General features: G+C 41.3%; 1 protein-coding gene across 2 annotated transcripts in view; it reads right to left on the bottom strand.

The window, feature by feature from the left end:
* Positions 1-873: 873 nt before the first annotated feature.
* Ryk (receptor like tyrosine kinase) overlaps positions 874-20,631 on the bottom strand; it is a 78,394-nt gene continuing 58,636 nt past the window's right edge. For both annotated transcript variants that reach the window (XM_052718481.1, XM_052718485.1), the window contains exons 11-15: positions 15,092-15,224; positions 13,780-13,889; positions 13,465-13,624; positions 3,142-3,278; positions 874-1,968 (exon numbers count right to left, since the gene is read on the bottom strand). In XM_052718481.1, the coding sequence (XP_052574441.1) occupies positions 1,857-1,968; positions 3,142-3,278; positions 13,465-13,624; positions 13,780-13,889; positions 15,092-15,224 (652 nt within the window). In that variant the 3' untranslated portion in view covers positions 874-1,856. The remainder of the gene's footprint in view (positions 1,969-3,141; positions 3,279-13,464; positions 13,625-13,779; positions 13,890-15,091; positions 15,225-20,631) is intronic.

The raw sequence follows: 20,631 nt of genomic DNA, 5'->3' as shown, positions 1-20,631 counted from the left end.
ACCCTGGCACTAGAGTTCCATCCAGGTGATTGTGAGTCGCCTGCTGTGCGTTCTGGTATCCAAACTCAGGTGCTCTGGAAGAGGGGTGAGCAGTCTTAACCACCCAGCCATCTCTCCAGCCCCAGCACATTGACTTTTTTTTTTTGGGGGGGGGGGCAATTCTTGTACACTGACCTGTAACTTCTTAACATTGTTCTCATTTTAAGACAAAAAGAATGTATTGAATGTTGGCAAAGGAGGGAAAGCTGAATTGCTCTATGTAGGTATTGTATACCCTAGTATTTGTTAACTGGATGTCTTCAAAGATGTAGGCTATTAACAAAGCATCTCCAAGTTACAAAGACATCAAAAGCAGCAATTTAAAACCCAGACATCTGGGGACGAAGCACATCATGAACAAAACACTAATACATTGGGCCGTGTGCAGGACGCTGGATGCAGGACATCAAGGTTCTGATTGCTTGTGGGAGCGTGCACTGTGGGAGCTGTCTTTTCAGATATTCTGCTTATTCATAAGGCTTATTTTTAATATAAGAGACCCAAGTTCTCCCTTATATCCCTGAGAGGATGGGCACAGAGGCAGGCAGCTGCAGGTCCCGTCGGTTCACAGGCCTACTTGACTCTCCCTTAGGTCAACTAAACCTGTGCATAGCTACACACATGTCATTTACTGGCTCTGGAGAGATGTCTCTGTGTGACACTTCCTTGTGACAGTAATTCCAACTTCACATGCCACAGAGGCCAAGCAGAGTCAGCTGCCTTTCTGTTAGGGTTTTGGAACCTGAGGCACACGCTCATGAGATAAAGCATGATCATCTAGCAGTTGCATGTTCAAAGACTTTTGAGACACAACCACCAACCACACATTATGAGTAGTATTTGAATGCTGTCATATAAAATGAGTCCTTTAATTTTTCAAGTGTTTTAAAAACAAATTTATACTTAAGCCAGCCTTGAAGATAAGCATAAAAATTACCAACTGAAACTAAAAACAAAAACTACCCAAGCCCACAACCGAAGCAGCAGCTGTGCACAGCACAAGACCAGGTGCACACAGAGGGAGCGGCAGGCCTACGTAGAGAGGGTTCACTTTCTGGAACCGTACCATCTCCTTGCCCAGAGAGCAAAAATAAATAAGGTCACCACTGCTTCCTACGAATCTGCCCCCAGCCTTCTTCTAGCTCACAGGAAAGCTGAGATGTGATGAACTCAGCCACTGCTTCCCGAAACAAGAAAGCAGAGCCACATTCACTAAACAAGCAATTTTCCATGCAGGGGCAATATGGTTTTTGTTATTGTTGTTGCTTTTTATATTTTTCTCTTTACCTTTTCTTCAATTTGCCTTCTATTAATATACTATCTTTCCTTGTATAGGGCAAACCAGACATCTTTTTATGCTGTTTTTCCTAAGAAAAGCACCACATTTTGAAGACAAACCATTCCCAAAAGTAGTGACAAAAATATTAAAATAGCTTTAAAGGTGAGTCACCTACATTACCTCAATGAAGTAAAACATAAAAATAAAAGAAGTTGGCACTAAGACAGCTATTCCAAATATCTGTGTCTAAACAATTTTTTAAACTGTTTATTTATTTTTTTAAGAATGTACCCCCTAGTCCAAAGTGACTATATTTTAAAAAATTTTTTGGTCAAAAAATTTACAAAACCCCTTTCAGTTCAACCTAATAAAAGTGGTTTCTAGAAAATACTCCACATGAAGTGTGTCTTTAGTTCAGTTTGGAAGCATTCCTAAGGCACAGTATTCTGGGAGACACGTGGGCTTCGGCAGGCGCTGCGCTGCACACAGAGCATCTGCATCAGGCACTTTCTTCCGAGCTGTGGGGCTGGGAGTGAAGTCAGACGTAGGCTCCCAGGGCGGCATGGAACTCTGTGAGGCACTGGACCAGCTGCTGGAACTTAGGCCTCTCCTCTGGGTCCAAGGCCCAGCAACAGGCCATCACAGCAAACCTGCAGAGTGACACGGAAATGTGGCTAGTAACAGCCTTTCAGTCAGTTCGTACCAGTTAGCTTTCTGTTCAAATGTGGCTGTGGAGAAGACAGCCTATTAACAATCACTTCATTTGACTATGTGTTGGCAGTTTTAGCAGTGAAAAGAGCTAAGATGATTTATTTGGATTACACACATGGATGTCAGTTCTTCATGAGAATACAAAATACTTAGCAAGTTCAGAGCTTCATGTAAATACACAGAACACAGTCAAAATAACAGCCTGTGTCATCCTGGACGCTGTGGGAGAAGAACTCAGAGGAAGTGTTATCTGAAATCAAGATTCCTGGATGTATAGCAAAGCCGCTGCCTAAAACTGGCAGAGAAACCTTCTGGGGCCTCTGTAGACAACATTCATTTCTGTACCCACTTTCCCAACCAGACTCTGTACACCCCACCGCCATGACGGAGGTCAGCTACATGAGGGAGGCAGAGACCAGAAGCACCTGTCACTTGCTAGCCCAGAGCATCTTCCTTAAGCATCACGGATGCTTGGCAAGGCAAGACCATAAAGAGAAAGGTGTCTGTCTCTCTGTCTCTGATCGCTCATGTAGTACATGTACATGTCTGTGTGGTTGTATGCATGGGTGTGGCGGCCAGAGGTCAACAGTGAGTATCATCTCTATTGTTTTCCTCCTTCAGACAGGATATCTTACTAAACCTGGAGTTCACAGATGCAGCTGGGATGGCTAGCCAATGAGCTTCAGGGATCTGCTTGTCTCCACCCACCCTGTGGTATGGTCACAGACACACACTACCATACATGTCTTTTTAGTGGTGCTGGGCATTCAAATTTGGACCCCAAGGAAAGCTTTTCTAAGTACCATATCTTGTTAAACATGCCTGTTTAAACAAAAGTCACATAACTGACATAATATCCTATCAGCTTCCTCACTATTATGTTAAATTCTCAGGCCAATTTTTAGTAATTAAGATTATACACCACTGATATAAGCTGCTAAGTGCATTAAACAGTGACTTTGTGGTTTTCCACAAGATCTAAGTCACATCTGAAGACTCATCATTCTCAAAGGAAAAGGAAGGCTCCGTGTAAACACAGGAACTTATTTTTCTACTTTTATAATCATAAAGTAAGTGCATCAAAGCTCATGTCCAAGGTCCAAAACACTCACAGTTCATCAGGGCAATTGATTGGCTGGGCTATTCGGTAACCATCTTTCAGGTAAGCGGCCATCTCAAAGGGATCGATGTCCACGTAGGGCGTCTGGCCCAGAGTCATGAGCTCCCACAGAGTCACTCCAAAGGCCCACTAGGAGGAACAACAGCATAATGAGGGGACATTTTAAAACGGTATGGTGACTAGAGTAAGCTACAGGCCAAAAACAGCAGCTGAACAAACTCTTAAGAATAATACTGTTCATAAAAAGAAATCTATCATGCTGGTTAGTTTCTCTAGCTGGCAAAGAATACTTTAATGAATTTATTCTTTAATATGAATATTGCTATTATTTGTTCTGAGTAATTAGGTCTGTTGGATGAAAGCATTTTTACTGCTGGCTATGAATCATGCTACCCTGAAATTAATTAATTACACTGGGAAATGGAAAACCATCTAGATTGACAGAACACCCTCAATAAGTCAAATATGTAGATTATATAAAATATAAGAAGTCGTGGGTTTCTGATTTGGGATGGAACTTGGGTACTGTGCACACAAAGTACTTGTTCTGCCACTGGGGTGCATCACGAGCTCTGTATTTATAACTGTTGGTTAGCAGATGGAAACACCCTGAAAATATCTTCCAGTTGAGTGAAAGATCAGATTTCCTTAAAACCAGCAGGTGAATGACCAGTAAGGAGGGAACCTAAGCAGAGGCAGCAGAAGCACTGGAGGGCTGACTTTTCCCTTCTCGGCTCAGCCCTGGCTGCACAGTAGCTCCTGGAGAATGTGTCCCCAAAACTGCTGCTATGCTACTAGGAAGGGCTTGGTTGGGACAATCTCCAACCTGCTGTCACCTGCAAATGCTGCGCTCACAATAACCGAAGCCAGGGAAAGAATAATGCCTGTGTGCCAAGAGCTCAAGCATTCTCACAGTATTTTGCAATGAGCCTCCAATCACATTCAGTTTTCACAACAAACCTCAAGAAGCTCGCATTGGTAGCTTAGGTTTATAAGGTGAGGAGGGAACAGGTGAAATTCGTGGCTTGCTCAACCACACATTTCTCAATGAGTAAAAGAGCAGGACTGGGGGGGTGTAGCACACACGCAAATACAAAGTCTTTCTGTAAAATCCAAGCACAGTGCAATAAGCCTGAGGTTATTGCTTTTCAGTATGAACAAAATCTGGAAACACTGTTTTTTTAAAGTCCTTCACAGGTTGAACATCCCTAACCCAAAATGCTCCAAAATCCAAGCTACAGAGCTGACACGACAGTGAAGAAATTTCCATCCCATGAAACTGTTTCATGCACAAAATCATTAAAAATATCACACAAAATAGAACTGTGTTTAGATTTGAGTCACATAATACAAACACTCACTCTCACTCTCTCTCACTCTCTCTCTCTCTCTCTCTCTCTCTCTCTCTCTCTCTCTCTCTCTCTCTCTCTCTCTCTCTCTGGTCACATTCCTAGTTATAGGGATTAAGATTGCCAATATAACTTTTGGAGAATTGGGGCGGGGAGGCGATACAACCCAATCCACCATACAATGCTATACAAACTCTTAAGGAGCAGCCCTGCCTGAATATCAAAACCAAATGCTCCAGCCTTTCAGAATCTGCTGTCTCCTCATGCAGTGAGCACCACAGCCATCTGATCTTGGGGTTGCATTGGCAGAAGGACATGTAAGTAACACGTGCACATGAATGCTATTTTCTATTTGGGGGGAGGTATATGTGGGTCTCTCTCTCTCACGCTGGCTGGCCTCAGACTCCAGCAATTCTCCTTCTTCAGCTTCCTAAAGTGCTGGGATTACAGGCATGAGATTACAGGGATCACACAGCTTATGATCTTGCCATTTAAGATGAAGGACATAAAACTATTCTTTTCATTCACAACATATATATGGCTTGTCATAAAGTATGCAATTGTTTTCATCTGATGTATGAGGCTGAGGCCACTGGGTAATGAAACTTCTGTGTGACTGATTACTCTGGGAACTTAAAATGCCAGACTGGGTTTAACATAGCAGTCTCCTCTAGCCAGTTGACTGAGAGTAAATAAATATGAATATTCAGTGGGGAAGTAGTGCAATTAAATACACTTTTATACTCTGCCCTACCTGGCTGGGACCCTGGCAGAGGGCCACCAAGGAAATTTCGTGAGCAGCTGTGGGTGAAGTTTCCAGTGGACCTGGATGGCAAGTTACCCAGCTAAAGAGAATTACATGAGTCTGAGGTATCACTGTGTTTGTTGGGTTTGGGCTTTTTTACCAGACACTGTACTGCTGTTGTTTTTCCTTTCCTGATTTATCCTTTTGGAGACAGATGCACCAACCTAAACCCGCCCCACCACTGCATTTTAGAAGTCAGTAGTAACTTTCTTGGTTTCCTAAACTTAGAGCTGAAGACAAATTTGCCTCAGTATAAATCTTACCTCAAGGCTCACTCACATCTGATGAGACTCTGATTTTAGGCAAATGAGCTAAGGCTTTTAGGGCTCTTAGGAAGAAATGAAGGAAATCGACTATATGAAGGGTGTATTTAGAAGGCCCAGCAGCAGAACACGATGGACTTCCTGTGTGTGCACCTCAGGCACACTCATGGTGAACTCCTGACCCCAGTGTGATGAAGCTAGCAGGTGGGGCTTTGGGAGGAGTTCACATCATGAGGGTGGAGATCTCAGGAGTGAATCTGCTGTCTGATAAAGATCTCAGCAAAGCCTCTTCCTTGTGCTGTGTGAAGACACAGCAGGAAGGACACTTCTGATCCATCCCTCAAACTCGACTTCCCAGGCTTCAGAGAGATGAGGAATGCAGCCTGGGTCTCGAGCGACTCAGTCTGTTATATCAGCCTTAATCTACTCAGACACCACCTAACCTCAAAAGTCAGCAATCTGTAGCTCCAAATATGACTAATCCTTACACCTGCAAACCTCCACCCAAGTTGAATATGCCAGAACTGGCTGTTCATGCCATGTTCTCCACAGATGCACATGGCTTCATCAGAACATCAGGGTCTTCTAAGGGGGTTCATGAAGCAGAGTGTATGAATAAGTCTCCAAAGCAACCAGAAGGAGCGTTCAGAGACACATGAGATCCTGAAAGGCAGAGCTACAGACAACTCTAATAAGGCAATTGCTCCCCTCTGGAAATAGAACAACTGTTCTTAGAACTGGTTGTTGCCCCCCACTCCCACCCCAGAAAGGGTTTCTCTGTGCAGCCCTGACTGTCCAAGAACTCCCTCTGTAGACCAGGCTGGCTTCAAACTCACAGAGATCTGCCTCCTCTGCCCTGCTGAATGCTGGGATTAAAGGCGTGAGCCACCACTGCGGGGCACAAGAACTGTTCTTAAAGTAATTCATATACTCCTCATTCTTAGGAAATATCAGGACAGCTAAAGTTAGAATAACACAACTAAACAGTATCGTAACATCGAAAATATTAAATCTTAGGTCTCTATTTAAACAAAAGTCTGGACTCATCCTTTAATCTCTATATTGCTCTTTATGCCTTTATGTTAATTCTCTTAATGTAAATTTGATACTTAATAGGTTCAAGATTGTTGGTGTGTAGAATCTACAACTATGAGGGAAACAATCTTCTAAGCACTACTCTAAACTTAGTAATGCAAAATATAAAACAGAAAGCATTCTATACTTATAAAAATAATAAGCCTCTTCCAGTAACTCCAGATTTCACTTAGATACCAGAGTTCCAAAGACTGCTCTCAGTGAAAATGTTGTAAACTTGAGGGTCTCCCGAGTGAGTGTTCAGTACCTGGCAACGGCCTCTAGAACACCGGGCAAACAGGAGTAAGATGAAGAAACACACTGCAGACGAAAGCTCTGGAAAACTACAGATTTTCCTCCTAGGAAAATATCCACTAATGTCTACAAAGAAACAGAAGGCACATGGGGCACATCTGATTTGCCCTGTGGCCTAAAAACTGCTCAAATGCCTTAAAAAGGATCTCCTGACGGCCATAAATCACACTGGTAAGATTAGCATGGAAGTCATTTCCTTGATTTGTTTTTCCCAAGAAAATGCTTTTTAAACACAATGTAGTACCATAAAGACAAGAAAACCAACATGAAACTCTCAACTGTGTTTTCCTGATTGCATTCACCCCTCAGTCAGAGGCAGAGTCTTGACAGCTCAACTATGTTAGCTACTATAATTATCGAAATAATTCAAAGGAGGCATCAATCAAAAAATATTTTTTTCAAATAAAGGAAAAGAAAGTCACAATAGCAATCTGTGGTTGTGCCTACATTTGATGAAAATATAGAACAATCCCCGACGGTCTGCAGAGGACCTATGTGAGCTCACATAAGAATAACAAAGACATTCATAACTAGCAGAATCTGGTTATGTGCATTTCCTAAGCTGATGCTGACACTATTAGAATCTTCATGTACCAAAATATTGGAAGTTTTCCAATTAGAATCACAAAAACAAAGTCCAAAGTCACAATGTATTACTTTTATACAAAAGAAAACAAAAACAAAAACAAAAAACGTGTTTCTAAGTAAATCATGAAGAATTCTAAACTACAAAGAAATGCAGAATTGTTAAAGTTCTTTCAAGGAAAGAAAAGGGTCCTTACTCCTGTGAGTGTGCATTTTATACACCTACAAGTGTGCATTTTCCAGTTGTAGACTCCAGTGGGGGGAGGTTAATTGACTTAGTACATGATGGTGAAAACTGTTCGGCATCCCTAAAAATGACAGTGAGGCCAACTGTGATACCCCACCTCCGAAGCTGGGCATGGAGGATGGAACAGCCATTAATACCAGCACTCGGGAGGCAGAGGCAGGTGGATTTCTGAGTTCAAGACCAGCCTGGTCTACAGAGCAAATTCCAGGACAGCCAGGGCTACACAGAGAAACCCTATTTAGAAAAATAAATAAAAAATGAAACCGCACCTCCACCCATAGAGGGCAAAGGAACTTAGCCTGACTGTGTTCATGGAGTTGTTAGCATTTTCAACCCCACCACTAGAATGTAACATTTAATAATCTTTAAGAATTTAAAACAATATTCAATGGCCCAAACTGAAAGGCAGAATTTTCACACTAATAGGCCATCATAGTCACAGAAAAAGACATAATTATTCCTTTCAGTCCCAATTATTCAAGGAAAAAGACACTTATAGGAATGCATGAGATGAATCTGTAAGAATATAAAGAGAAAAATCTGAACATTTAAAAAAGTTAGCCATATTAAATATAACCAAGAGACATTCTTATAATGACATGTTAAGCACAACTCAAAAGAATTTTGAATAAGACAAAAAAAAATGTAATACTTAAACCATGGTGGCACATGCCTGTAATCCTAGCACTTAGGAGGCTGAAGCAAGATTTCATGTTCAAGACCAGCCTGGGCTCTAAGCGTGAAAATGCTGTTGAAACAGAGGTTGGTATTGTGAGTTTAGAGAATTCTGTTTAGATGTCCATTAGTGAACTCATAGTAATTAAAACAAAATAAAGCTAGGCCATTTGAGGAGTCATATGGAAACCTACAATAGAAGTTTCTTAAAATATACACATATATGAGAGAAATCTAAATGGGGTCATCAAATAATGGGGGAGAGAATGCCCCAACTAGATTTCTTTCACCATCAAGTGAAACCTCAGTGATGGGAATGCTTTACATCTAGTTGAGCTGTTGCCAAAAGGGGCCCCATGGACACCCTCAAACAACTCAGGCTACTGCCAAGGCTATGGGTTGCTCTTTCCAAGTTGATGGTAAGGACCTATTGTAAGAAGGTAAGCCTATAGGAACTCACTGAACATGGAGAAGCCGCACCGGCGCCTAAGTAGAGTCTTCACGGCACACTACTGGAGGAGAAGGGCAGCCATCAACCCACTTAGAAACCCTGAAATCCACAATGGTGAACTGCCTGTAGGATACACTATGCTGGTGCAACAGAGGCACAAATGTGGGAGCAGCCAACCCCTATATGATTAGATTTAAGACCCACTCCATGAGAGAGAACTCATGCCTGACACTGGTTGGGTGGCCCAGTACCTGCAATTAGATAGACCATAGTCCTATAAGAAAACCAAACACTACTGTTATGCTAAAGGAATTTGGCAATAAAGTGACTCCTAATGACATTCTGCCTATATTGCCCAATCATCATTAGATAAGTTTTCTCCTGCAGTAGACAGGAACTAATACAGAGACCCACCACTAGATGATGTGTAGACATCGAGACTTTGGAACTCTGAGTTCTAATTGGAATGTCTTCACCAAACCCTCCCTCAGAGCTCAAGGAACTAGGCAGAAAAGGAGGCAGGAAGATCGTGAGAGTCAGAGGGGACAGACAACACCAAGGAAACAGTATCTTCCTGACACAACAGGACTGATGTACATATGAACTCACAAGGATTGTGGCAGCACACACGGGCCTGCACAAGTCCAAGTCAGATGGGGTTCCGGGACTGAGAGGGGAAGGTGGACACAATCCCTAACCCAGAAGCTATCTCCAACTGATAACTGCTTACAAAGGGAAAATCAGTTGTCTCCGATGGATCTCATTGGGTATGTAAACAGCTAAGGGAAGGCCCATGTCCAACAGTAGGCAGCCAACACAAAACAAACTCAGTGATATCTCTAATCTCAGGTTGTTCTGTTTAGGTTTTTTTTCACTTTTTAATCTTACAGGTCTTTTGCTTGTATGGTTTCTGATTTTGTGCTTTTATGGGTTTTGTTTTGTTTGTGTGTGTCTCTGTATGTGTTTTTTATGCTTTTTCTTTTTGTTTTATTTGTTAAAATTCTGGTCTGTTTGTTTATATTTGCTTGTTTTCTAAAAGAGAAAGAGAAAGAAGGCATGGAGTTGGGTGGGTGGGGACGTGGGGAGGACCTGGGAGAAGATGAGAGGAGAAACCTCACTCAGAATATATTATATATGAAAAAAATTATTTTCAATTTAAAAAGTGAAAAAAAACTTTAAATAATAAAAAATAAAGCTGTCAAAAATAGAAACGAAGTATTTAGTATAATGGCATTCTAAGATAAATTCTTGCACAAATATGAATGTTCAAAAGTTTTATAAAATACCATGACTGTAAAGATAACTGACTGTAAGTATGATTTTGAGATTTTTTTAAAGCATGATGTTCCATAGCCCAGAGCAGTGCATTCAGTAATTCAGCATTCATGCATTATATTCTAGTTAATATAATACATGTCTAAACAGTGCCTGAAGAGACACCATCTGTACTGTTTAGACATGCATTATGTTAACTAGAGTCTCATTCATTCAATTTATCTGTACCGGTTAGACATGCATGACATTAACTTGAATCCCATTCATTCATCTTATTTTTGTTTCAGGAGTCCTAGAAAGTATGTGATCATAAGTGTGATTTACAAATCCCATTGATGGGCTGGAGAGATGGCTCGGCAGTTAAATACACTTGCTACTCTTCTAGAAGACCCAGGTTCAATTCCCAGCACCCACATGGCAGCTCACAATTGTCTCTAACTCCAGTTCTAGGGGATCCAGACATGCATGTAGGCAAAATACCTACATATATAAAATAATAAAATAAAAATCCCATTGTTAATTAATTATATAATGGAATACCTACACAGAAGCGAACAAGTCAACTAAGCAATTCATATTGAAGTACTACAGTACACTAGGCAGTTCACATTATGGCACTACTAGACATCTTACATACCCTTCTGAAATATCTTTTTAACTTTTATTCTTCTCTCATACATTACTCCTGACCACAGTTTCCACTCCCTCTACTCCTTCTAGTCCCTCCCCATCCCCCAGATCAACTCCTTCAAAAAAAACAACAGGTCTCCCAGGGATAGCCACTGAACATGGCCTAACAAGATACAATAAGACTAGGCACACCTTCATGTCATGGCTGGATGTGGCAACTCAGAAGGAGGAAAAAGATCCCAAGAGCAGGCCAAAGAGTCAGAGACACCCCCTACTCCCACTGTTAGGAGTCCCACAAGAACACCAAGCTACACAACCTTAAGGTATACACAGAGGACTTGGCTCAGACCCTTGCAGGGTCTGTGTTTGTCGCTTCAGTTACTGTCAGCCCCTGTGAGCTCTGCTTAGTTGATTCTGTGGCCATGTTCTCAGGGTGTCCTCAATCCCTCTGGCTCCTACAATTCTTCCTCCCCCTTCTGAAATATTATCTATCAATATTCCTTTTACCAAGAAAAAAACTTAAAATTTCCCAGTCTCTTGAAGTTTACCTTAAAATAACAGAACATACCTACAGATTATCATCTAAGAAATGTCTCCTTTTTCCTGCCCATCAAATAGTTTTGAGTTCACAAAACTATGATTTCAGCCAAGGTATATTCTCTACTGATTTCATTGGAACTTTTCCTTCTGAACATTAATGTTAGAGAAACTGTTTCCTGATAAGAAGCTCTGGAGAGAGCCCAGATCCGGCTCTCTGCAATCCTCCAAGTTGAATCCCTAGGGTTCAGTATCTAAGACTCTGCATTCATCTTCCTCGTCTGCCACTTTCTTCCCAGCATGCGCTGGGCTTCTCTGTGAGTAACATGAAGCAGGTTCTTTCTGGTGTCACCCCTGCAGTCCCTCCTTGAGTCAGGTAACACCCATTCTTATAACCATGCACACTCTTACTCTGCACATTTCAAATGTCAGGGATTTTTTTTTCAAGAATAGTTAATTTTAAAATAAATAAAAAAATGATTTTGAATATACACACACATAAAACTTTAACAGGAAAAGTTTAAGAACTCAGTAAATTGTTCATTCACACCAAGTGAACAAATTTTACCACAATACTTAGTACATAAAAAGAGAAATATATCAAATAGCACCCAGTTTATGAATGAGGAAAAAAAATTAGGTCATAATTAATGAGATTTCTCTCCTTATCAAATCATTGATTGTAAATTGAAGTTGTTTTTCAATACGGAAATCTTAGATAATTTCAATTACTGAGTACAGTGAACTGAATGATAGCCCCAAAGATCCATTTACCAACCCCTAAAACCTATAAACATTATCTTTTATGGAAAAAAGTGTGACTAGAGACCTTGAAAGGAGAGGCTTATTCTGGACTGTGTAGGGATCAATGCAGTCACTACAGCCTTGTTAAAGAGGAGCAGAGAGTTCTGAAAAGCATCCAAAAGAGCCTGTATATGAACGTGTAACAGAGATGGAGCCATAAGCCAAGGACTGCCACCAGCAACCAGATGTCTCTGGAAAAAGCATGGCCCTGCCAACACCTTTATTTCAACCTCTAGAACTGACCATGAGAGAATAAATCTATTGTTTTAAAACACTGAGATTGTAGTAACTTGTTATAGCAACCAGCAAAAACTAATACATTGACTGTATGACAATGAGTGTACACTAATCAATGTAAATAATGGATTAGTAAAACTGCTGTCAGTAATACATTATTAAAAGAGAAATGTGTAACGCATACAAACTGAAATAAAAAGGCAATTCTGAATAATAAATAAAATATACCAGGATACAAAACACAACAATATGCCCAGTTCTTCCATGTTGAAGTGTCAGAACAAATCCCAATTATTTTTACAAGTAATACAGTATTATTGAGTGATGATTTAGGAACCTTAACAGCAAAACTTTTTACCAAATTCCCAAATACACAGCTACGATATGTAACAGACAAGAGATAGAAAAACACATTTGGGGGCTAGAGAGATGGCCCAGAGGTTAAGAGCACTGGCTGTTCTTTCAGAGGACCTAGGTTCAATTCCCAGCACCCACATGGCAGTTCCCAACTGTTTGTAATTCCAATTCCAGGAGATCCAACACCCTTACACAAATGCACCAATGCAAATAAATAAATCATTTAAAAAAAAAGAAAAACATTTGTTTTTCATTCTTTTTGTTTGTTTGTTTGATCGGTTGGTTTTTCGAGACAGGGTTTCTTTGTGTAACCAGACTGGCCTCGAACTCCCAGAGTGCTGTTCAACTGAGAAGAGGCCATCTGCAGAAAGCAATGCACTCTGTGCTTTAGCAGCCCCTTGGTCATCGAGACTTGTCCAGGGAGCTAATGAGCTGCTGTCGGCCTCTGAACCTCAGTGCCCACTCTAACCAGTGCCAGTCACCAGTGCCCGCCATAGTGTCAGCTTCTGTGGACAGGGAGAACGCAGTACCAGCCCAGGGTTTGAGCCAGTTTCTCTGTTTTAAGGGGTCAAAAGGGAGCTAACTACACATGCTCTCTGGATGAAAATTTCAAGGAACAGTAACAAGATTTTTAAAAGGAAAAAATGGCAGAACATTGTGAACAGCAAGCTTTCCTCTCCACGCTCTCGATACCCGGGTTCCAGTACTTACCACATCACTAGCACTGGAGAAGTCATTGTTGACCAGGCTCTCCAGAGCCATCCATCGCACAGGTCTGTTCTCATTGTCCCCTAGACAGTGGTAGTCCATGGGAAACAAGTCTCTGGAAAGGGCATTGTCTGTGATTTTCACTTGAAGCGTGTCGTCGATGCTGAGAAGCAAAAACACGAACATGACAGGCATCAGGGTGTCCAGAAGACCCACAGTTACCCATAAACAGTCTGAGTCCCACAACGACTCCCAACAGAACCCCAAATCCAGGGAGCACCTCCCATCTAGTGACAGCAGCAAGCCCTTGACACCTACACACAGTTCCTAGCAGCCAGGTCTTTATGGATCACTTCTCTTCTTGCCAGGTAGCTCATCCCACAGGCAATCTGAATAGCCATATGTACCAAATCTTGCTGGGAAATTGCCTGTTATAACAGGAAAAAAAAAAAAGGACACAGTTTGCTGACAGTACAAAGCTAGCTGGATCTGACTACCTGAGCCCATAGTCCCACCCTAAAGCACTTCCTTGTACCTACTTACTGAGTTTTTAAAAACCTATTCTCAACCAAGATCTCTCTGGAGCATTGTCTACGGCTCACCTATTACAATAGCCCCTGATCTGTAATGGGATTTGCCATCTATATGAATTTATCTTGTGACTTACCTCATCTTTTGTACTTATCTCTCTCAAATCAGCATTACAGAACAGCTTCTCAGTGATTCCTACTCAATGAACACGGAATCTCTAAAGCATCACTTCAAGTGTGTGCAGCAATGATTTGCTCTTTTCCTTCGGAGGAGTAGGTTTTACCAGATTCTCCCCTGAGGGTCATTCCACTAAACAAGTCCATAGCTCTCTCGGCTGACATGCTCCTCTAGATGCACACCAGCACTGCAGGCTGCGGAAGGAAGTTCTCCCCCTAGTGATGCTCATGGGCCAAAGCCTCCAACAACGTGGTTCCAACCACAGCTTTATCCTTTCAGCTTAAACAACGTATCATATACATTAAGTCAACTACTCAATGCAGATCTGAGTCTTTTTCTTATTAACTACAATAAGTATGCTATTATAAATCTTAAAATCAACTTAACAAAACCAAAAAATATAGCCAAGAGCAAAACACCCAGCAGACTTTCTTACCACTATCATAACATGTCTGGAATCTGATCAGATGCTCACAGCAGAGTACATGGGCAGTGACAAGAGAGAAACTCTTAAATGGGGGCATCTTACAGCCAAGCACATTAAGGATACCCCAATTATCTCCCACAATCCAGGCCTCTACTCAGCACCACTGTAGGCACCATATGGTCAGACAGACCTATAATAGCTTCCATTCCTAGAATGAATCCTGGACACACATCTTCAAGACTGAGATGCTATCACAGGGCATCCATCAGAGGTGACTGTGAATGAACACACAGCCAACAAAGCCAAACAGCATCGGCCAAGTGTGCTCTAGGGGGAATCATATGCCATCATCCTATTTTCCTCTAAATCTACAGCTTATAAATATTGCCTGGTTCATTCTGAGTTTCTTTGAAGATCTTTAGGACATGTGTGTGGTTATTAATATCTTCTTCAAAAGACACCAGAAACTATCGGTATTTGGGGAAATTTTCTCACCTGTGGATTATTGGCTTCTACTAATTTGCACTGCCGTAGAAACAATTTAAGATTCCCCCAGTTCATGTATGGAAGTATCACCATGGGCTTTTCTCCTTCTTCTATGCACACGTGAGTAATAGGAAGAAGGTTTCTGTAAAATAATAAGAAGATGGGAAAAATACAAATGAAATCTAAAACTTTATGGGTTTATCTTAAATTAAGAGTAATAAAGATAATCTAAAGCAAAATAAAATCCCCAAAACATTTAAAAAGATATCCGTTACAACTTTTATTTTCAAATGTTCTACTTTTTGACCCATATGCAAACAGTCTCCATATAGATGAGCTTTCTTTGTAGGATCAAGATTACTAACACAGAATGGATCCCTTTGTACTGGATTTTCTGAAGACACTTTAGCCATGCTAAATCTCCCCCCCAAAGGATAATCGCAGACAGCTGAAAATGCCTTGGCTGTGAGTACATCATGCTGCTGCGACCCCACTAATTTCATCATCACATTTAAAAACAAAAAGGCCAGTTCTAGACTGTGAATAAAAATATGGTCATCAAAGAGGTCTTTAACAGATTGAAACTGTCACAAAAGTAAAATGTTTGCAGTCACATAGAATTTGGAATCCAATTTTTAAAAGTAAAATTCACTATCTGGGTGAGAGGGGGAAGGGAGGGAGAGAGAGAACAAGTGCCTTGGCCTTAGTTTTCAAACTTGTAACATGTGGATTTCACCAACCACAAACAGTTTTATATGCAAAATAAACCAAGTGTATGGTGAATAATCTTGTCCACTTTACCTTTTGTGGCACACACACACACACACACACACACAGAGACACACCTTCCCACCAACCCCCATGCACAAAACAGATCATGACTCACCTTAAGGGCAGCCAAGGCAAACCCTGACTTCAGAATGGGCAGGTGAGCTGGCCCATTCTTTAACCCTAAAGGATTATCTCTGTTCCTTCCCTCAAGACTGAAATCATTTAGCAGAATTAATGGCATTTTGTCCAGACACAACAAATACACTAAATGAAATCAAAACTTTTATTCCATAACCCCAGGATTAAAAATCCTCTGGGATCAGTGGTTAAGAGCACTGGCTGCTCTTGCAGAGGGACCAAGTTTGATTCCTAGCACCCATATGGTGGCTCACAACTGTCTTTAACTCCAATCTCAGGGGATCTGATGGCCTCTTCTGCCTCCCCCCATCCAGGTACTGCATACATGTGGTGCACAGACATATATGGATGCAAAACACCCATACACATAAAGTAAAAAGGGAAAAAAACAACTCTGGAAGCAGTAATAAGCTTTATAAAAATGTTTTCAAGAACACATGACTGTCCTTCACTTCGGCCATCTTAAAGGAAAGGACAAAGAGAAAAGCCTGAGATATCTCAGAATGGATGAGTGGGTGTAAAGGAGGTGTGGTGAGAAAGCAGAGGCAAAGTGGGGACGTGGAGCTGGGAACAACTGCCTCCCATGCTGAGCACTCTTGCAACCTTAAAGCTGTGTGTCATTCAGACTAACAAATGTCACCATCCTGGGCCAAATGGGGACTTCAAGCCACAAGAAATGGCTTAGAGATGCTCTGACATGAAGTAATGAAATCGGATTATTTTTAATTTATATGAGTATGTGTTTATGTTAAAAACTTATGCTTACAAGTTCCAGTGGAAAAATAAAAATAAAAAATAGAGAATTTAAAGATGCTTTAAAATGCATCAGTGCCTCTCCACCCTTCCTCACAGATGTTAAAACAGAGAGCAAACCTTCTGAATTATAGACCACAACCAGTTCAAAGGGTGAAAACTGTAAACAGGTGACAGTTCTTGCTGAGCGCAGTCTGCACAAAAAATTCCATAGTACTGATCTAAGATTACTGTTTCATTTTTATTCTGTACCTAGCTGAGTTCTGAGTGCAAAAATGGGCAGTTAATGAACTAAATCAAAGAGAACAAACACACAGCCAGGAATATTTGTTTAAAAAGAAAGTGTGGTGAGATGAAGCGCTACAGATGCCACACACTAACAATTTTATTCCTACAACTGGGAGTCCTGATGTCACTTCCAAGACCAGATGACAACCAACTCTGACCAAACTATATAACTCGCCTTTACAAGCCTCCCCTCTCATCCAGCGTCAAATGTTCCAAGTCAATACCACTCAGCTCCACTCTGTGGGGTGTAGTGGGACTGCTAACCCACCATGGTGGGATGCTGAGAAGCCATACAGTCTACAGCTGCAGGAGAGAATGCTGCAGATCCCTGCCTGGGGTTGCTTAACCAAGGCATGCTCAGGGCTACGGCAGACCGAAAACAGCTTCTGGGGGAAAACCTGGCTTTGTCCACATTTATCCCTGCCCATGCTTCTGTGCTGATGGGTGCAGGTTTCACTGGGTGAGAAGAACTGGCCAGGAGTGTAAGTGCTCAGCTAGCGTGGGAGACTAGTGGGAAACACTGCTGGAACATCAAGCACTCGCTCACAGCACTGTCAAAAGGGATGCTCCAAAAGCCCTGAGGAAACAAAACATGGTTTGGGTTGTTTTGTTTTGCTTTTTAATTTTGTTTAACAAATATAACTATTTTTTTAAAGCAAATATAGACTAAAGGAAGGGACTGTCCATGTACTCCTCTACAAGTGAGGACTCCTGCACTTGGGGCTGAATTTGGCCAATGTAAGGCAACATTCTTGAGTCATGTGATTCAATTCTTCCAAGGCATACTCTCACTTTTTTCTCAATATTACATTCAACTTTTTTTCAAAAGCCTGTTTTTTTTTCAATGAAATTTTTAAAAACGAGTACTTACTTTTATATTAGTTAGTATCTACATTATCTAACAACCCTAATGTGACATCTGTTTTGGGATGTGAAACTAAATACCTTTTTAACCTCCTGCTCTAAACAAAGCATTCTTTTCTTTCCCATTTGCTCCTGAGATTGACTGGCCTTTAATGCTGCTTTCATCTCAGCTGACCGGAAGCGAAGAATTATGTTGTGTTTAATCCCAGCCCAAACAGTTGTCTTCTGCTCTTGGCTTGTTTTCTTTTCTACTAACACAATGCCAAAAATCTGTCTCATGTTCGTTACCAGTCTTATTTTTATGTGGCTGTCATCTTTTTAGGCCCTCAAAAGCCAAAGTAAAAACAAAATGAAAAGAACAAAGTTCTATGTATTCATATTTTTTATCAGAGCTGAAGCAACTGCCCATGTCTACTGAAATGGAAATCCATGGTGCTCTCTGCATACACCACTTGCCTTTCCCAGAAGTCCATAGACCCTTCCAACATGTACAGTCTTGGTTCATTTTTTGAACATGTGAAATTCTTATTAGTCACACAAATTAAGGTAAGTATACCCAGTACTTGTGTATGGTGCATGTATATGTGTATGTGTGTGTGTGTGTGTGTATGTATGTATATGTTTAAGCATGTGCATAGAGGTCAGAGGTCAACATCATGTGCTTTCCGTGATTGCTCTCCATCTTGGTTTCTCACTGACCTGGAGCACACCAATTTGGCTAGGCTGGCCATTGAGCTCCAGATATCTACTTGTCTGTACCCCAAGAACTCTGGGTCACTGCTACAGGCCTCAGGAAAATGTTATAAGAACTGCTATGGGCCACAGGAAAATATAAGAACTCAGCTGGTTATGGCAAAGCCAGTACCTGAAGGGATCAAGGAATTCCTTCAGAGGAAGCCAAATTCCAAGGAGCTTTTGGTATTATTTGGCTTGTTATCTACAGCTGTCTTCTGTTATGAAAATCATGTGTGCTTTCATAGTTTTCCCAATTGACATTTCCCTAAGAAGGGCTAACACTGTGGACTGATCACTCTCTGGACATACACATTCAAGGTATTTGGAGAACAGCCTCAGGAAAGGCTTCCTTCCCCCAGCCCATCCGTTTCTCCCCTTTCAGCACTGGAATCAGATATCTCCCTTAGCCACTTTCAAGGACTAACAGAAACAACAGTCCAGACCACCACATGCTAGTCTCCTGATTTAAGGTAAATTCCACAAGGAGACACTGCCTAGTTCAGGTAGACCTTAAATAATAGCTTTACACAATTTAGCTCGGATCCTCCTTTCTTACAGCCTTACTAACTTTATAGAGCCCTAACTTCTTACCTAACCACTTTTTGGAATGTAGACTGAGACTGAGCACATAGACCCCCTTTTTGATATACTAACCGGCCATTAGCACTCAGTTGACCTCCTCTTTTACCACTCCCATTTTTTTTTTTTTTTTTTGTGGTTTTTCGAGACAGGGTTTCTCTGTGTAGCTTTGCGCCTTTCCTGGAACTCACTTGGTAGCCCAGGCTGGCCTCCAACTCACAGAGATCTGCCTGGCTCTGCCTCCCGAGTGCTGGGATTAAAGGCGTGCGCCACCACCGCCCGGCTACCACTCCCATTTTTGATTGTAAAAGAAAGCCTGGTGGTCACTGCCTGAGGGAAATTCTTACCTACCTTTATGACCCCGTAGAATTCAAGCCTGGTGACCTTGCTCAGCCAGAGGATTGCTATTGCTTGGGTTTATAACTGGATTCCTGAGAGACTTGGAGAGAACGGAGAGACGGAGAATGGAAAGGGATAAGGAGGATTTTGACCAGAGAGAACGTGTGGACGCGATGGAAGATGAGGAAGAGTCAGATGGGGAAGTACTAGTTGGTTAAGAACGAGGTGAAAAGGACCTAGATGAGGCAGAATTAAGACAAGAGAATTAAGATAGAACTTAGAAGGAGCAGTAGATAAATATAGAGAGAAATCAGGCAAGAAAAGACCTAAACATGAAAGCAGAATAGAAGCTTGTAGAGAGAGAACTGACACAGAATAACAAGTGTATGGACTAAGGAGTTTTGTGTACATAGATTCATTTCTTTTCATCAAAGATTAATTATCAGCTGGTTGTAGATTCTTCCTGGACCCTGGGAGGGGACTATTGAGAGGCTGGACTGCCATAGTCCCCATAGGTCATAGACATACACCATCTCTCAGATCTCTACACAGTGCTTTAAAAAAACTTTGCCAACTGAGCTTGATGGTACATGCCTTTAAACCCAGCACTTGGGAGGCAGAGGCAGGCAGGTCTTGATAAGTTTGACTCCAGCTTGGTCTACAAAGTGAGTTCCAGAACAGCCAGGGCTATATAGAAACCCTGCCTCAAAAACTTTGCCATGATAATGATGCTGCTGTCCCTGGTTGATTCCTGATCTAGAATTCTTCCCCCAAGTTCCTGTTGTGAAATCATACTATGATTCTAAGAGCATATGTAAGAGATGAGTTAAATAAAACGTGGTATACAGCCATTCAGTAAACCACTAAGTAGCCTTTTAAAATAGGGACAGGGATTTATAGTTACCAACAGGAAAACCTAGAAATAGTTCTTTTGTTACAATAAGAAATGCATTATTTTATTAAAAGATAACACTATCCTTTTTAAATGTATACTAACACACTAACATGTTGCAATATCTAACTTATTATAAAATATCTCTACAGACAAATACATAGATGCTATTTCTAGATATAAAGACCTC

The sequence above is a fragment of the Peromyscus californicus genome, unplaced genomic scaffold (assembly GCF_007827085.1).
Source record: "Peromyscus californicus insignis strain IS unplaced genomic scaffold, ASM782708v3 Scaffold_11__1_contigs__length_118956290, whole genome shotgun sequence".
Classification (NCBI taxonomy): Eukaryota; Metazoa; Chordata; class Mammalia; order Rodentia; family Cricetidae; genus Peromyscus; species Peromyscus californicus.
The sequence above is the reverse complement of the archived record's forward strand: the minus strand, read 5'-3'. Positions and strand labels throughout refer to the sequence as shown.